The sequence below is a fragment of the Oryx dammah genome, unplaced genomic scaffold (assembly GCF_014754425.2).
Source record: "Oryx dammah isolate SB20612 unplaced genomic scaffold, SCBI_Odam_1.1 HiC_scaffold_11222, whole genome shotgun sequence".
Lineage (NCBI taxonomy): Eukaryota > Metazoa > Chordata > Mammalia > Artiodactyla > Bovidae > Oryx > Oryx dammah.
Genome location: NW_024080615.1, coordinates 87,334 through 105,839, shown reverse-complemented (window position 1 = coordinate 105,839; position 18,506 = coordinate 87,334). Strand labels below are relative to the sequence as shown.

The window sequence follows — 18,506 nt, the reverse complement described above, 5'->3', positions numbered from 1 at the left end:
TCTCAGATCACATAATTTTGAAAAGCATTTCAGTTAGTTCCTGTTAACATTTCTGAGAATTTCAGAATGCCCAATTTTTATGAGCTTGAGGTTAAACTAAATAAAGCTCTTTTACAAAATAATTTTGCAGTACCATCCAGAGGTTACACATACACATGCGTATCTACAACATAAATATGTAGATACACACAGATGCAGAGATCTTATAGTTACCAATATTAGTGAAAAACACCCCTAAGATTTTTTCATCTGCCCAATCTCCAAATATTCCCCCCCCTTTTTTTTTCTGAAGAGAAACAATTGCATTTTTAAAGAACGGATCTTAAGTCTCAAAGAAGATGGGAATAGGAAATCTGTTTCACAAAGACACACATTAAGTGCAGAACAACTGTCTCCAAAGTCCCAATATCTACAAGTACTCTGAGATGAACAGAAGAGGTTTGGGGACACAAAAAGAAATGACATCCACCCACCTGTTGCTGGTCTGTTTCTTTCCCTCTGGGTATATCTAGCTTAGGGTATAAGGCCAAAATAAATTCTTACTAGGAGCTGAGTTCCTCTAAATGTTTAAGGAAATAATTTAGCACTTTACCCAAAAAAATCCGTTTCACCAACTTTGCAAGGGGCCCATATGGGGCCATTTTAGTTGATGCTGAAAACCTGCATAGGCCCTTAAGAACAATTTCTTTTCCAGTGTCCAAGTTGTTCACAACTGATCTCTGGGCCAATGTTTTGATAATGAACCCCCAAGAAGGTGAAATTGGATGGGGGTAGAAGCTTACGGAAACAGGCACACCATTACTCATCAGAGGCCTCCTATCCTTCTGTCTAGCTGAGCACTGTGAAAGGCACTAAGAAAAAGAAAATTTTAACACTAAAACTCAGCCCTAAGGTAGAAAACAATTTTATTGGGATGTAAAGAGTTATTTAAGTAAGTAAAGTAAAGGACAGAACCTCTTATATTTGCCATCATTAGAGTCACGGTCACATTAATTTCATTTTCCCAGCATGTTATTCTTGACTGAGGCTGCTGCTGAGTGGCTTCAGTCGTGTCTGACTCTGTGCGACCCCATAGACGGCAGCCCACCAGGTTCCCCCAATCCCTAGGATTCTCCAAGCAAGAACACTGGAGTGGGTTGCCATTTCCTTCTCCAACACATGAAAGTGAAAATTGAAAGTGAAGTCGCTCAGTCCTGTCCAACCCTCATCGACCCCATGGACTGCAGCCTTCCAGGCTCCTCCATCCGTGGGATTTTCCAGGCAAGAGTACTGGAGTGGGGTGCCATTGCCTTCTCCGAATCTCACTGTTAGCACCTATTAAAATCTAAAATTCAGTGAAGTAATTAGAAAATGTATTGGGCTTTATTAGACGATTCATCATGGGTAGACAGCATCCCATCTAGCAACTATAAGAGGGCTCCCAGTATCACACTTGTTTTGACTACTGTAGCTTAGCAGTATAGTTTTCTGAATTCAGGGAGTGTGACATGTCCAACTTTGCTCTTTTTTCTCAACATTACTTTAGCTATTCGGGTGGGGTCTTTTGCGGCTCCATACAAATTTAGTTGTTCTAGTTCTATTTTTTTTTTAATGCCTTTGGTATTTTGATACGGACCACATGAAATCTGTAGATTGCTTTGGATTTTGGAACATTTTAACAATATTAATTCTTCTAAATCAGAATCATGGATTTATTCTCCTTAATTGTGTCATCATCAATTTTTTTCTTAAGAGTTTTCAGAATACAAGTCTTTCACTTCCTTGGCTAAATTCATCTTTAGGTGTTTAATTCTTGATGCAACTGTAAGGGGGATTGCTTTAATTATTTCTCTTTCTAATAGTTCATTAGCGTGTAGAAATTCAATCAATCTTTGTATATTAATCCTACAACTTTACTGAATTTTTGTATTCTACAACTTTAGTTCTAATGGTATTTTGGTGGAGACTCGAGGGATTTCTATAAAACATCACCTGCAATTAGTGACAATTTTACTTCTTTCCAATTTGGATGCCTTTTACTTCTTTCCTTGTCTAATTTCTGTGGCTAAGACTTTCAATACTATACTGAATAAAAGTGCCAAGAGTGGGCATCCTTGTCTTGTTCTTTATCTTAGAGGAAAAAGCTTTCTCTCGGCTTTTCATCGCTGAGTATGTTAGCTATAGATCTTTCATATATGGCCTATATTATACTGAGGGATATTCTCTCTACATCCACTTTGCTAAGAGTTTTTATCATAAATGGATGTTGAATTCTGTAAGATGCTTTTTTCTGCATCTATTGAAATGATCATATGATTTTTATCAGTCATTTTGATAACGCAGTGCATCACATAATTGATTTGTGAATGTTAAAGCATCCTTGCATCCCTGGAATGAATCCCACTTGATCATGCTGCATGACCCTTTTCAAAGTATTGCTGGATTCAGTTTACTAGGATTTTGTTGAGGATTTTTGCATCTGCAGTCATCAGGGATATTAGGTTGTAATTTTCCTTTTTTGTAGTATCAATTCTTTTGTTTTGGTGTCAGGGTGATGCTAGGCTCATAAAATGACTTTGGAAGTGTTCTTTCTTCTTCAATTTTGTTTTCATTTTTTTGAATAACTTGAGGATGGGTATTACATTTCTTTAAATGTTTGGCAGAATCACCTGTGAAGCCACCTAGATCTGGACTCTTGTTTGCTGGCATGTGGTGGGGAGAGGGGGATACTAATTCGATTTCATCACTAGTAATTGGTCTATTCAGATTTTCTAATTCCTCATGATTTAGTCTTAGAAGACTGCATGTTTCTAGGAATTTATACATTTCTTTTAGGCTGTCTAATTTGTTGGCATATAACTGTTCATAATGTTCTTTTATGATCTTCTGTATTTCTGTGATATTGATTGTAATTGCTTTCTTTCTTTTCTGAATTTATTTATTTGGGCTCTTTTTTTCTTAATAAGTCTGTCTGGTTAAAGATTTGCCAATTTGTTTAGCTTTTCAAAGAACCAGCTCTTAGTTTCATCAATCTTTTCTATTGCCTTTTTAGCTGCTATTTCACTTATTTCTGCTCTGATCTTTGTTATTTTTCCTTCTACTAATTTTGGGCCTTGTTCTTCTTTTTCTAGTTTGAAATGTAACGTTAGATGGTTAAGAATTTTCTTGTCTCTTGAGGCAGGCCAGTATTACAAAGAAATTCCCTCTTAGAAATTGCTTTTGCATCATTCAGCATAAGGAAGAATACCCTAAGAGTATGATAAAGGTTAGCACAGCTATCGTGCTATAATCAAATCAAGCAAATACTTACAAGGTCATTCATATTAGTTTGGCTAGCTGGATTAATTTCCTCCAAAAATTCTAAGACATAAAATGTGTATCTATCCATAAGATGGACTCCAACTGCAGGATCAGGTTGATGCTATGAAAAACCAAAAGAAAAAAGTACATGTCTAATAAGAGATATGATCATTAAAACAAAATATTTAAAATATAATCAAAATTTCCATCTAAGATATAAAGTCTAAGAAATAACATATATTTATAAAGCACATAAGTAATTTCAGTAATAGCTACATATTACAACAACAATGCTATTTACAAACAGGAAAAGGAAAATGTACCTACCGAAAGTGAATCTTCTCCCACTTGGCTACTAGCTAAAGCCATTATGTTAGGAGAATAAAATCTCTCATACATGGACGCTCCTTGACAAGTATCAATAATAAATAGTAGTTCATTGTAGCTGAAAGAAAAGTGATAGTATCTTTGACATGAATCATGCTGTTAATCATACATTGATTAATATTTTATAATACTTCCATAAGATGTTTAAGTCATATCTTAATCATTTCATCAGCTAAAAATTTGAGATTTTTCAATAGAATTCCCAATACAAATCTATACTAGAAAATTTAAAGGTACAGTCATATCTGGGGAAACCACTTCAACAGAGTACAGTGGTTGTACCACAAAGTGGCTGCCCAAACTCTTTTCTCTTCCCCTATCTATGACACATAACTCAGAGTCCAAACAAATGTTTAATTCAAAAAGCACTTCTCTGGCACTCACACAATCCTAGAAACTGAGCTAGTTTTAGAAAAAAAAAAAATACACACACACACATATATATGACAGTCACCATACTCAAAAATCTCAAAATCTAACTAGAAGACAGAAACATAAACATGTAATTGAATCAGAATATGATGAGTATTACAAATTTTACTGAGGGCCTCCAGCATGCCTGACACTAAGCTGGGGATGCAGTACAGTCCTTGCCCTCACGAGTGTAGAGTCTAACAAAGTCAAAAATGTTCCAAGAGCACTGAGAAAGAAACAGAGGGAAAGGCAGGTTACAGAAAGGTGATGTGTCTGGCAAGAGCAGTGAGAGATGAATGTTCTTTAACAAAAAAAGGAACAGCACATTCCAGCAGAGGAAAAAGCCTATATTAAGGCACCTAAACATAAAAACTATCAATGTCTGGGGTAAAGGAATAGTATGGTGCAGTTCAGATCTAGAATTAATTTGGTAAAATGGAAAGAAATTAGTTTCAAAAAGGTAGTTTGTTACTTGCTCAATCGTGTCCAGCTCTTTGTGACCCAATGGACTGTAGCCTTCCAGGCTCCTCTGTCCATCGAATTCTCGAGACAAGAGTACTGGAGTGAGTTGCCATTCCCAGCGGATCTTCCTGGCCCATGGATTGAACCTGGATCTCCCGCATTGCAGGTAGATTCTTTACCATCCAAGCCACCAAGGTAGGGCCAATCTATAAAGTATCCTGTGTGAAGTTTGGATCTTATCCCATAAATCTGAACAAGCCATCAATGGCTTTTTTAAAGTGAAAGAATAACATAATCAGCTCTACATTTTAGAATGAGCTGCCTCACTGAGGAAGGTGAAAACAGGAAGCAGATAATATTTTCTCAGATACTGAATCTAGGTAAACAGCTAACACTACACTCAAAAAGAAAGCACAAAATCTTAATGATATCTAAGCAGATGATAGAAGGTACAACTAATATGACACACTTGTTCTGAGACAAAAATCTGTGGATACTTTTGGGGATTAGGACCATCTAAAGGTTACGAGAGGAAGTACAATAAAACAATTAAGAGAGTAAGCTTTGGGACAGGACCGCTTAGATGTGAATCCTAGCACTAGCACTTAAGAGCTGTGCACAGTTTGGCAAGTTATTTAAACTGTGCTCAATTTACACACTTATAAGAATGAGAATCACAACGTATCTGCCTCATGGAGTTATTAAAATTAAACAGAACAACAACACAAGGCAACACAGTGCCCGTGCCCAGTGTACATTCAAGAAACAGAGCGATGAATAAGATATAATCAGTACCAAGCAAAAGCTGTCTCAATACTTCTTTACATTCTCCTTATGCTTATAAGCCAGTATTTAGAATATTTAATTGGTACCATGCTGCTGCTGCTAAGTCACTTCAGTCGTGTCCAACTCTGTGCAACCCCAGAGATGGCAGCCCACCAGGTTCCCCAGTCCCTGGGCTTCTCCAGGCAAGAACCCTGGAGTGGGTTGCCATTTCCTTCTCCAACGCATGAAAGTTAAAAGTGAAAGGGAAGTCACTCAGCGGTGTCCGACCCTCAGCGACCCAGTGGACTGCAGCCTTCCAGGCTCCTCCGTCCATGGGATTTTCCAGGCAAGAGTACTGGAGTGGGGTGCCACTGCCTTCTCCAATTTGTAGCATAGCTGTGTACATATTTCTCTTTTCTACTAGATTTTAAACACTTTGAAGGCACAGTAAGCATCCTATTCCCCTCTGTGCCATATGTTTAGAAGGTAAACCATAAGCATTTATTGAGCATAACCAAGTTAAAAGCAGTTCAACTGATACTTTATTTTTTAAATTGATTTTTGATTGGAGGACAATTGCTTTACAATGTTCTATTGGTTTCTGCCTTACATGAATCAGCCATAGGTATACATATGTCCCCTCCCTTTTCAACCTCCTTCCCACCTCCCATCCCATCCCACCCATCTAGGTTGTCACAGAGTACCTGGTTGAGCTCTCAGCATCACAGAGCAAATTCCCACTGGTTATCTATTTTACATGTGGTAGTGTTTATGCTTCAATCTACTCTCTCAATTTGTCCCACCCTTCCCTTCCCCAGCTGTGTCCACAAATCCATTCTCTATGTCTGCATTTCTACTACTGCCCCACAAACACATTCATCAGTACCATTTTTCTAGATTCCATATATATGTATTAATATAGAATATTTGCTTTTTTCTTTCTGACTTACTTCACTCTGTATAACAGGCTTTAAGTTCATCCACCTCACTAGAACTCACTCAAATCTGTTCCTTTTTATGACTGAGTAATATTCCATTGTGTGTGTGTGTGTGTGTGTGTGTGTGTATATACCACAGCTTCTTTATACATTCATTTGTTGATGGATATTTAGATTGCTACCATGTCCTGGCTATTGTAAACAGTGCTGCAATGAACACTGGGGTAAGTAAAAGTCGCTCAGTCGTATCTGACTGTTTGCAACCCCACAGACTATACAGTCCATGGAATTCTCCAGGCCAGAATACTGGAGTGGATAGCCTTTCCCTTCTCCAAGGGATCTCCCAACCCAGGGATTGAACCCAGGTCTCCCACATTGCAGGCAGGTTCTTTGCTGAGCCACAAGGGAAGCCCAAGAATACTGGAGTAGGTAGCCTATCTCTTCTCCTGCAGATCTTCCCAACCCAGGAATCCCGACCCAGGAATTTAGAATTGTAGTTTTCTCAGGGTGCATGCCCAGTAGTGGGATTGGTCAAATGGTAGTTTTGTTCCCAGTTTTTACAAAATCTCCATACTGTTCTCCATAATGACTATATCCATTTAGGTCCCCACCAATAGTGCAAGAGGGTTCCCTTTTCTCCACATCTTCTCCAGCATTTATGGTTTATAGATTTTTTGATGATGGCCATTCTGACTGGTGTTGAGGTGGTATCTCATTGTAGTGTTGATCTGCATTTCTCTAATATTTAGTGATAATGAGGATTTTTTCATGTGCTTATTAGCCATCTGTATGTTCAACTGCTAATTTAAATTCACTTAAGTCCATATGACAAATTTTAACTAAAAGAGTGCTTACCACAGATTACTAATAATATATCATTGTTAATGTGAGCTGCTACAAATTTTATACTAATTTCAGCATTTTTCCCAAAGAAGAAATAATATATTGCTATCACATGAAGAGTTCAAGAATGTGCAAAAAGTAAGAATAAATACAAGATAAGAAATAAATGTATGTTCACAAGCCCCCTAAATAATGGGGCACTTGGTTATTAGGAATCTTATATTCTCCAAAAAGGATGAGAAATAACAAGAGATAAGATCTTAAAAGGTGAACTTTTTCCATGCCCTTTAAGAAATCTAAATTTTTCCTTTAAAAAGAATTCAGTTCATACTTCTGTAAAATATAATAAAACTACTGCTATAATGTGTAATTGCTAAAAATATATATATAATCCAGTTCAATAGAAACAACAAACATCAATCTAAAGTTAGAAGAAGTGACATAAAAATAAATTTAAATCTCATAAGATTTGTAACTCTACTAACCATGGAAACTTAGGCACTAATTCATCTTATGAAAAGTAGTTATTTATTACCGTCTTTTCTGCCACATTTGTTCAAAAGCATCTGCAAGTTCTATGTTGGTGATTTCTTCAGAATCTTGAAATTTCAAGAAACCATTTCCACCATGTCCTTATAGGAAGGGTCAGAAAGATCAAACAGACACTTTTTTTAAATGCAAACTGCAAACATCTAGATATTAACATTCACTTCATTCATGGCAACATTTTAACATCACTTGTTATTATATACTCTAGGGTTAAAAGTAATTGATTTTTCTACTCTACCAATTAAACAGATAAATGATAGACTGTGTAAAATATAGATATATATTTAAGAGCTTTCTTATCATTCAGTTTTATAAAAACATATTTATACTTTTTCACTGGCTCCATTATTATGTCAGAAATGAGTTCCATAGATCAACATTTCTCAAATACCAGGCAAACACTTTTGGTGAGAAAGGAGTTGAAGACAATAACTAGTCCCTTAGTAAGCTAGCACTGTTCGCAGTGTATACTTGAAACGTTGTAACTCTAGGAAATGCAGTTTTCACCTAAAAAATTACGTTTTTATAACCATCAGCCACTGTACTATGAGAGTGACCAAAAGATCATGACATTCAAAATGTACGAGAGAGCCATGCTCTCTGCCTGGATACAAACGTTAGCTTTACTACTTAATGACTGTGTTACCTTAGGCAAGTAACCTTTCTATGCCACAGTTTCCTCAGCTGTAAAGTAAGAAATGTATGAGTAAGACCATCATTAGCATGCCAATATAGGCCTTTTGTGCAAATTTTAAAAGGTACTTCCCACTGCCTATCAAAGTAGAAAAATCTATCTATTTCAGTGCTCCCTCAGAATATAAGCAGTCCTATGAGCTTAACAGTGGTTAGTATATGCCGTTGTGGGATAAAAAATATTTCCTCCCTCATTAGACACAATTCTATAGCAGGGCACTCCCCACTCTAGTCAGACACTTATATGCAGTGCACAACCCTTCAGTCATATATGATAGCCCTGAAAATCAGCACCTAAGTCAGCACCTAAACTTTTCTGTAAACAGCCAAGTAGTGAATGTTTTAGGCTTGTGAGCCATTTGGTCTCTGCTGCAACTACTGGACTCTGCCATATATTTTGACAATATTTAAAACAAATTTATATATTTTGAGAATACATAAAACAAATAGATGCAACCATGTTCTAATAAAACTTTATTTCATAAACAGGTAGCCCTTCCATGGGCAATGGTTTGCCAGTTCAATCTTTAACACTGGAATTTCTCCCATACCTGCAGTTATCCAGAAAGAGTACCAACAGACTCAGAAAAAGTTTGCCAGCCTATGTAATAGGAAGGCTTGTAATTACGCTAATATAATGATAAAAAATGGCAATAGGTATTATTTATTGAGGTTTACTATACACCACACAATATTCTTAATCATTGTGTATATTAATTCACTTCATTCTCACAACCTAAAGATTTAGGTACTGATTTTCAGGGCTATCATATATGACTTATGGGTTGTGCACTGCACATAAGTGTCTGACTAGAGTGGTGAGTGCCCTGCTATAGAGTTGTGTCTAATGAGGGAGGAAATATAAATAAAACCTTTTGTTTAGTACATCAAATAAAGCCAAGCTACAAGACTATACTTCATCCTATTTGCCACAAAAGAGTAAAAATTTATTGTACGTGTCAGATAGACGAAAATGAAGTTTCCTGACTTCATTAACTCTGCTGGGTTAATTTATAAAGTTTATAAATTGACTGAATTTTTAAAGTTATAAATAAATGCACCATGATAAAGAAAAGTAAACCACTAAGTAAGAGTCACTCTCCTGCTGTATGACATCTAAAAATCATTCTACCCCTGTTTTATCATCAGCTGATAAGTAATACACTGTTTTCAAATATCACTTCAAGTTGTTATACATTATGAGAAAAGGGAACTTCATAACAAACTATTTTAGCCAAAAATAATTTAAATAATTTAATAATTTCTTTCCATGCAAATTCCTTTCTGAAAAAGAATCAGCATATTCTATCATTAAATATCTAAATTGAAAATTACCTGTCATATAAATAAGAATATTGCTCCGATCATCAGAAAGAAGACGTTTTGACCGAGGTGTGCTAGATGGAATCCTCCCAGTTAACACCCGTAAAAAATTCTCCACGGTTACCTGAGGAAAAAAAAATGAGAAATCAGATGAAACAGAACTTGAGTAAACCTATCAATTGTTTTCCTACTTTTAAAAACATTCCTTCTTCTTTCTCAATGTATTACTCAACATAAATTAAAAATAAAACTTAAAAAGAGAAATATAAGTCAACTGAAATATATTTATTTAAATATACACGTCAAAATAACTTTGTTTTCATTCTTCACAAAATACTAAAAACCAACAAAAAGCTAGTTTGGGGAAAACTATTAAGCTAATTAGAAACAAAGAGTTCAAATGCTATACAAAGTATTGCCAAACACTGAAAACAGATAATCTGTCTTCACAGGCAATTTGGGAAGATATAAAATATAGAAATATAAACAAATTCAACAATATTATAAGTACTGCAATTAATACATATAACTACTTAGTCAATTCTAGATCAACAACAAAAGACAGGTCTTTAATAAATCATAAAAAATAAAACCATAAGGACAGACCCATAAATAACCCCCAAATTATGCATCTTTAATTCCTTAATGCATTTTGTTACTTAAATTTCATTAGAGGTAACTTTATTATGTAAAACAATTCATAACACTGCAAGCCAGATTTTCCAACCAGGAATTTCTGCATCTCTAGGATGCTTTGAAAGATATTTAAGTTCTTGGAAGTATAATGCTAATTTCAAGTTATATTACACAGATCTGAATTTAAAAAGCAGAAAACCAACCCAGCTTTCTTGTTCAACTCTTCCCTCGGTGAGTACGTGTCTATGTATGTGTCTGTGGGTGTATGTGTAAGTTGTTTGGTTTACATTTTCCCAGAAGACACCAAAATGGTGTTTTTTTTAACAGGACTTCTTGTTGGCTAACAAAGAAGGGAAGTACTTGGTCTACATTTTACAATGACAAAAAAAAGAAAAAGTCCAACATTGACAAACATTTAAGTGTCGAACAAACATTTCTGAGTGCCTTCAGAGGGCTGTAAGAACTCACTAGGTATAAGATACAGAAGATACATGTCCTTAAGGAACTTACAGCCTGAGAAAAGATATTAATTTCTTCAAAACAGGTCTGGGAACATGGGAAACTGTGTCTTACTTTTGGTAGGCTTAGTAAAAGGGGAAGGATTACTGAGGAAGACTTCATCAAGAAAGACTTGAAATGTTAAACATACAATCTATTAAATTTAAAATAAAGTTTCAAAGGCAGAAAATATAGCACAGTGTCATTTTTTTATTTATTTTTAATCATATGTGCATAAAAACACTGAGGCATATTAAAAGTGGTTACCTTTAAGTAGTATCAGTCATTTTAATATTTCCATAATTAATATATTTACTGAAAATATAAAACTTGAAATTTTAGGTCAAATATGAAAAACAAAGAATACACTTACTATAAAAGGAAGCTGATACATTAACCCTCAATAAAATAATACAGAAGCCAAGATAAAGCTGTTCTATCCTAGATACATATGCGAAATTTTCATGCTGTGATACTTTTACTCATATATTGTTTCCTTAATATGAACTCCAGAAACTGCAGACTGTCAAGGCTACAGTGAAAACTGTACAAAGTTTAAAGAAAAGGAATAAGATTATTTTATTCCACCACTATGTTAGAGCTTAAAAGTGAAAGCTACATTTCAAAAATGTTGCCACATTGAACATTTTACCTCATAACTTCTATAATCCACTTCTACATCATCTCCATACACGTTCAGTTCCATATTCTTGTGACTATACACTGTAGCTGGTTTAGGATTTCTAGGGTTGCATGCCATATCATCTGCAAGCATTAGAACAATGTGGCTAGGAAAAGAAAATTTTAGTAAATATACTATTTCAATAAAACCAAAAAGTTAAAAAGATATACTTTATTTATGTGCTAAGTCACTTCAGTAGTGTCCAGCTCTTTGCGACCCTATGGACTGTAGCCCGCCAGGTTCCTCTGTCCACAGGATTCTCCAGGCAGGAATACTGCAGTGGGTCGCCATGCCCTCCTCCAGGGGATCTTCCCGACCCAGGGATGGAACCCAGGTCTCTTATGTCTCCTGTATTGGCAGGAGGGTTCTGAATCACTAGCACCACCTGGAAAGCCCATATTTTATTTATCATGTGGCAATTACTTTCATTGTTTATTAAAAACAACCCAAAAAATTATTGAGTACATATTTATAAGTGCTTGTATTAAAAAAAATTTTAATATGTCCCTATGTAGTGTAAGTTTTAAAGAAAAGAAATCAGAACAATCTGGCATGAACTTATCCATAGAACTGGGAGTTACTAACTTAATTTTTTTTCCAACACAGTATACTTTATGCAATGTAGCAAAAGGAAGCTAAGATGAAAGAGCTACACTGTCCCCAAACATTGCTTTTAATTTTAGTAGTATCTGACACTCTCAAGACTTACAGAGTTAAACTGTGATAGTCCAAAAATTTTACTTTTCAGAATCTCAAATGCTTGAGTATGAAAACATAGAATCCAACAGCAAGTGCAATCTCTACCACAGGAACACATCTCCAGTGCGATCATCCTTCACTGGCTCCACTCCATCCCCCTGACATCAGCCACCATCATCTCTAGATGATGCTGGACTAGATGCTGGAATAGCTCCCATCTGGCTTCCTGCTTCCACTCCCATCCTTCTATGGTTCATTCTCCTTAGAGCCACCAGAGAGACCTTCCTTAAACAAGTCAAATCATTAAACTTTCTCACTTAAAATCTTTCAAGGACTCCTCATTATAATCAGAGGAAAACAGAAACTCCTTACATGGTATGCAAGGCGTAATGTGGTCTCTGACTCTCTCTCTCTGTCTCTAACTTCACGCCTAACACCCATGTTCACTATGCTCCTTCCAAACTGTTCAGGAATATGCCAAGCCTTTTCCAATTCAGGGGTTACTGACCAAATTTAGACTTCTTTCCTTCCAAACCTTCCTATCATTCCAATCCCAGCTAAAGTACTCTGTTCTCACTACATGTTTTCTTTTATACAGGTCATTTACAAATCTGGAATCATTTCCCATCACCACCCCTATTAGAATATGAGCACTTCTCTGAGGGCAGCAGCTTTTTCTGTCCCTCAGTGCTGTACCACTCAGGCTTAGGAATAGAGCCTGGCATGTAGCAGACATTCAAGAAACACTCACTGAGTCAATGAAACATTTTCATTTTTTGTGTACATTTTATTTGAGAGAAAATTACAACGTCTCTCTTAAATGCTTCTCATCGTGATCTTACCATTAAAACGAGTGAAGATGAATCAGGCAATTCTTTATTCTACCATATACTTGAGCTTCCCAAACATAACAGAAAAATTAATGTGGCATACATAATTAGTCTGGCAGGAGACAGCAAGAAGAAAATGTTCTTCTGCATATGTTCCAAATACGTTAAAGTTCAGAACTGAAACATTGTGATTTTTCTTAAAAACTGGCTTTTCTATTTTGAAAGGGTTCCAACCCTGCCACATTCAAAGATCAGATCTTCAGCTGTTACTGATTCATTCTCACAAAATGGTTAAAGTTATTGCTCTTAAAATGGAAAATATATCTTTTCATTTTAATAACTTAAAATGATTTATATTAAGTTATTAGCAATCATACCTTTTTTGTTATAAAACCACTATTGAACAAAAATGAACTGACCTATAAATCTCAATATAAAAATAATATTATCTCTTTAGGCCATGTTTTCAGTTGAAGGGTAATTCCATTCCTTGAAATTAAATGTCAATTTCACAAAGAAGTAGGCACTGTAGCATAAAATTATAAATTCAATCCACACTTTTCTGATAGATAATTTTGAGCTTCAATGTAAGTACTATAACCTTTGGCTAACATAATCAATATATCATAAAAAATCATGGTATCTGGAGATAATATATGAAAAACCAGACAGAAAATAGACTGAATTTCAAAAGTTTACAAATTCAACCATATATTCTAATGTATTGTTTCTAAAAGTTAAATGTTCAGAACTCTTGTTTGGAGGAAAGAAAATCTGACTTGGTCCAAGTGTCAAATCATTTATATATGAAAGTGAAGTGTTAGTCATTCAGTTGTATCTGACTCTCTGTGAGTTCTCCAGGCAAGAATAGTGGAGTGGGTTGCCATTTTCTTCTCCAGGGGATCTTCCCAACTCAGGGATAGAACCCTCATCTATCATGTCTCCTACACAGGCAGGCGAGTTCTTTATCACTAGCACCACCTGGGAAGCCTCCATTTATATATATGATACTTAAATATATATAATGAAACTAAACTCCTTAGGTTTATATTTCTTATAAAATTATTTGCTCTTGTTATTGTCAGTCACTAAGTCATGCCTTTGCAATCTCATGGACTGCAACACACCAGGCTTCTCTGTCCTTCACTATCTCCCAAAGTTTGTTCAATTGAGTCAGTGATGCCATCCAACCATCTCATCCTCTGCCGCCCTCTTCTCCTTTTGTCTTCAATCTTTCCTAGCATCAGGGTCTTTTCCAATGAGTCAGCTCTTCGCATCAGGTGGCCAAAGTATTGGAGCTTCAGCTTCAGCATCAATCCTTCCAATATTCATTATATTCAGGGCTGATTTCCTTTAGGATTGACTGTTCTGATCTCCTTGTAGTCCAAGGGACTCTCAAGAGTCTTCTTCAGCATCACAGTTCAAAAGCATCAATTCTTCAGCACTCAGCCTTCTTTAAGGTTCACATCCATACATGACTACTGGAAAAACCAAAGCTTTAACTATATGGACCTTTGTCAGCAAAGTGACGTTCTCTGCTTTTTAATATGCTTTCTTAGGTTTATAAAACTACAACTAAACACAAAATTATAAATTAGATTCTAACAAATCTACCAAACTAATAATACTCTAAGAACACTAACTCTATTTGAAGGATATTTTACTAAAACTAAATGACTGCTGGCTTCCCTGGTGGCTCGGTAAAAAGTCTGCCTGCAGTGCAGGAGACCCAGGTTCAATCCCTGGGTCGAGAAGATCCCCTGGAGAAGGAAATGGCAACCCACTCAAGTATTCTTGCCTGGAAAATCCCATGGACAGAGGAGCCTGGCAAGCTACAGTCCATGGGGTTGCAAAGAGTCAAAACATGACTAAGCAACCTCACTTCACTTCAAATGACTGCTCATATATTTAACAGGAGAAAGAGATAACTTCAGGCCCGGCTCTACATTTAATTTTTTCCTGTATTTTGACATTCCACACTACAATATAACTTGATGATACAGAAAACATCTGCTCACAAAAGTATTTGCACAAAATGCAATTCATAACTTCTAGGCTCTGTTTACTGTACAGAATAATCAGATCTGATATTTAACTAAGTCTTTGCCAACAAACAGTCTTTGAACAACAGTTATCATAAGATCTAACTTGTTGTCTCCTTAAAGTGTCTCTTTCACTGGATATCAGGCTAGCATCACAGCAGTTATTTAAGCCTTCACTGTGAATGTGTTAAACAATCACTGCTAGAATCGAGACCAAAAAAAAAAAAAATCTACATTGAAGACATGCTACTACATTCCTACAAATACTGATAGCAAGTTGCTTTGTTACCTTATTAAAATTAAGATAAAAACCCCTCAAATATGTCCAATTGATAGAAGAATATGATATTTTTACACTCTGGAAATCCTATACTACCATGTGTTATGACTCAATTCTCTCACTTTATTAAGGTCCTGCAGAACCTACATCACACAAGCATAGGGTAATATTGCCTTCTCTCAATACAAAACCAAAAGAAAAGATAAGCACTGAAATTGTATAAAGTTCAAACTGGGTTTGAAACAAATACAGTGCTTACTTATATACGTAGTTTTCATACTGTTTAAATCATACATTTCCTCTTGTCAGTTAAAAAAGAAAATTAGAGGACACACCATATATGTATCTACTAATCTGTTAGTCATACGTATTCACTACTTTAAATATACATAATAATATTAATGAAGCATAACTTCTTTCCTTTATAGGTTAATAAATAAATAAACTGATAGTATTTTCTTCTCTTGCCACTATTTGCTGTCTGATCTAACAGAATCATGATTATGCTGAAACAGATTTTAAAGATCAATACAAAAATAAAATTTTAAAACCTCTCCAAAAACAAGACATGAAACCCAATTCTAGAAATGTGAGAGAGAAAAACAATTCAAAACAAATACTTTCCCATTATTACATTTGCCTAACATTAAAGGAGAGCTTCTCTAGTGGCTTCGTGGTAAAGAATCTGCATCCCAATGCAGGAGACGTGGGTTTGATCCCTGGGTCAGGAAGATTCCGTGGAGAAGGAAATGGCAACCTACTCCAGTATTCTTGGCTGGGAAATCCCATGGACAGAGGAGCCTGGCAGGCTGCAGTCCAGGGGGTCACAAGAGTCGGACACAACTCTGACTAAACAGCAACATTGAAGGAACAGGTAAGACCTGCATCAGTCATTCTTTACCCTCCCCTCTGAAATTCATCCTTGGCCCAGTCAGGAAGCAGTAACCAATGGGTACAAAAATAAATTTTACATAGATAAAAAATCTTCACTGCTCTAGACAATTAAGAGTACAAAGCTTCAAAAAGTACACCTTTTCATTTATAACAGGCTGGTACTACCATAATAACATTTTTTCACTAAATGATATTTAAATAGATTACTATATTTGCAAAAAATGTTTTTAAACAATTCTAGACAGTAGCCAAAATTACAGCAGCTGGAGATTTAAGGATCACAGGAGATCTTCAATGCTCTCTTAAGTCTTTGAGTTTCTGCTCATAAGTGTTGCTTTCCTTTCTGTAAAAGTCTATATGTAACTTCATTAGAATGCTATAAACAGTTTCCTAGGACTTAACCACAATGCCTAGACTGCACATTTTGCCAGAAAAATATTTGCAAACATCATTAATAAGCCTTCTCTGGTACATATCTCTTCACAAATAGCAAGTAAATTAAAAAATCCTCTTTTCTCTGGGCACTAAGAAAGATATTCTTACAAATAAGTTTAGTTATTCATTAAGAAGACTTGGATGCTATGTTTCTTCTGAAGTTATCAGTTTTATCAGTTTTTTTAAATATTTTTTACAAAGGATAAAATATAGACACACTACACTGATGGTGAAGAGTTGCCACCATTTCTATTCTTCACTTTGATCATAAAAGTCAACTAGGACAAAAATTAGAGGAAAAATATGAAATGGAGATTATGGCAAACAAAATGAAAGGCTAATTAACTAGAAGGTAATAGTAAATATCAATTAAAAATAATTCAACAATTTTAAAGCACTTGGACTGCAAGGTCCATCCTAAAGGAGATCAGTCCTAGGTGTTCATTGGAAGGACTAATGTTGAAGCTGAAACTCCAATACTTTGGCCACCTCATGCAAAGAGTTGACTCATTGGAAAAGACTCATGCTGGGAAGGATTGGGGGCAGGAGAAGGGGATGACAGAGGATGAGATGGCTGGATGGCATCACCAACTCTATGAATGTGAGTTCGGGTGAACTCCAGCAGTTGGTGTTGGACAGGGAGGCCTGGCGTGCTGCATTTCATGGGGGTCGTGGAGAGTTGGACACAACTGAGAGACTGAACTGAAGTGAATTGAATGATGTTAACTGACATGATGTAACCATTCCATATTAAACTATACAAACACTATTTTACCCAAACTGTCAAATTTGGATTCTATATTGGAATAAGATTATGAAAAAATCAGATCAGAAGTTATGGGAAAACGGAAACAAGGTAAAGTAACAGGATGATGGAAACAAGTATCTGCTGAGTTTACAGTGTGATAGGCACTGTGCTGCAGTCTTTTCAGATACTTAATTCTCACTATATCACTACAATCTTGTGAAGACTATTTCTGTCTTCATTCTAAAGGTAAGGAAATTCAGTGAGGGCAGATCACTTGCCCAAAGCTGCATTACTGATAAGCAGAAGATACAAGATTTAATTCCAGAGCCCACATATGTTCCACCCACTACTACATTCTTTGGCAGAATGGAATATGTTGCCTTATAGTGAGCAAAGCCAAAGCCTCTAATAATTTATATGCTCACATCAACAAATATTAAGGGGACATCACGTTCCTCATGGGCTTCCAGATGGCACTACTGGTAAAGAACCCACCTGCCAATGCGGGAGATGTATGAGACACGAGTTCAATCCCTGGGTCAGGAGATCCCCTGAGGAAGGGCATGGCAACCCACTCCAGTATTCCTGCCTGGAGAATTACATGTACAGAGGAGCCTGTCGGGTACAGTCCATGGGGTCACAAAGAGTCGGACAAAACTGAAGCGACTTAGCAGGCACGCACACACTTCCCTCATACGAATCTCATTTCAGTATTTCCATTTTTCATGGCTCAATGAAATTTATGCTTTAAAATTCAATACAAACATTTTTAAACTTTTAAATAAACAAATCAATTAATTTTAGAGCTACAAATTTTTAAGTCTGTTTTCACCTTTAAAAAAAAAAAACCTGCAAAAATCTATCCAAAATCTTTTTTAAATTACAATAAAATCTGACAACGAATACTCGGAGAATGGAACATTCTGCTTTCAACTTTTTTCCAAAACCAACATCCGCCCGCTGCCTCTGTCAACACCTGCACTGCCTCCACCCTGCAGCACAGCCACAGCTGCCTGTGCCACTGGCACCATGGCACACACTGTACGACTGGGACACAGTTTTCAATGAGTAAAGGTACTCCTTTCTGTCATCACACATTTACGGAGTTT

General features: G+C 36.0%; 1 protein-coding gene across 1 annotated transcript in view; it reads right to left on the bottom strand.

Moving 5' to 3' along the window:
- The window catches only part of LOC120861069 (GPI-anchor transamidase), a 145,240-nt gene that overhangs the window by 99,874 nt on the left and 26,860 nt on the right, over positions 1-18,506 (bottom strand). Inside the window, exons 4-8 of the mRNA XM_040236739.1 lie at positions 11,440-11,575; positions 9,666-9,777; positions 7,624-7,720; positions 3,607-3,724; positions 3,290-3,400 (exon numbers count right to left, since the gene is read on the bottom strand). Coding sequence (XP_040092673.1) covers positions 3,290-3,400; positions 3,607-3,724; positions 7,624-7,720; positions 9,666-9,777; positions 11,440-11,575 — 574 coding nt within the window. The remainder of the gene's footprint in view (positions 1-3,289; positions 3,401-3,606; positions 3,725-7,623; positions 7,721-9,665; positions 9,778-11,439; positions 11,576-18,506) is intronic.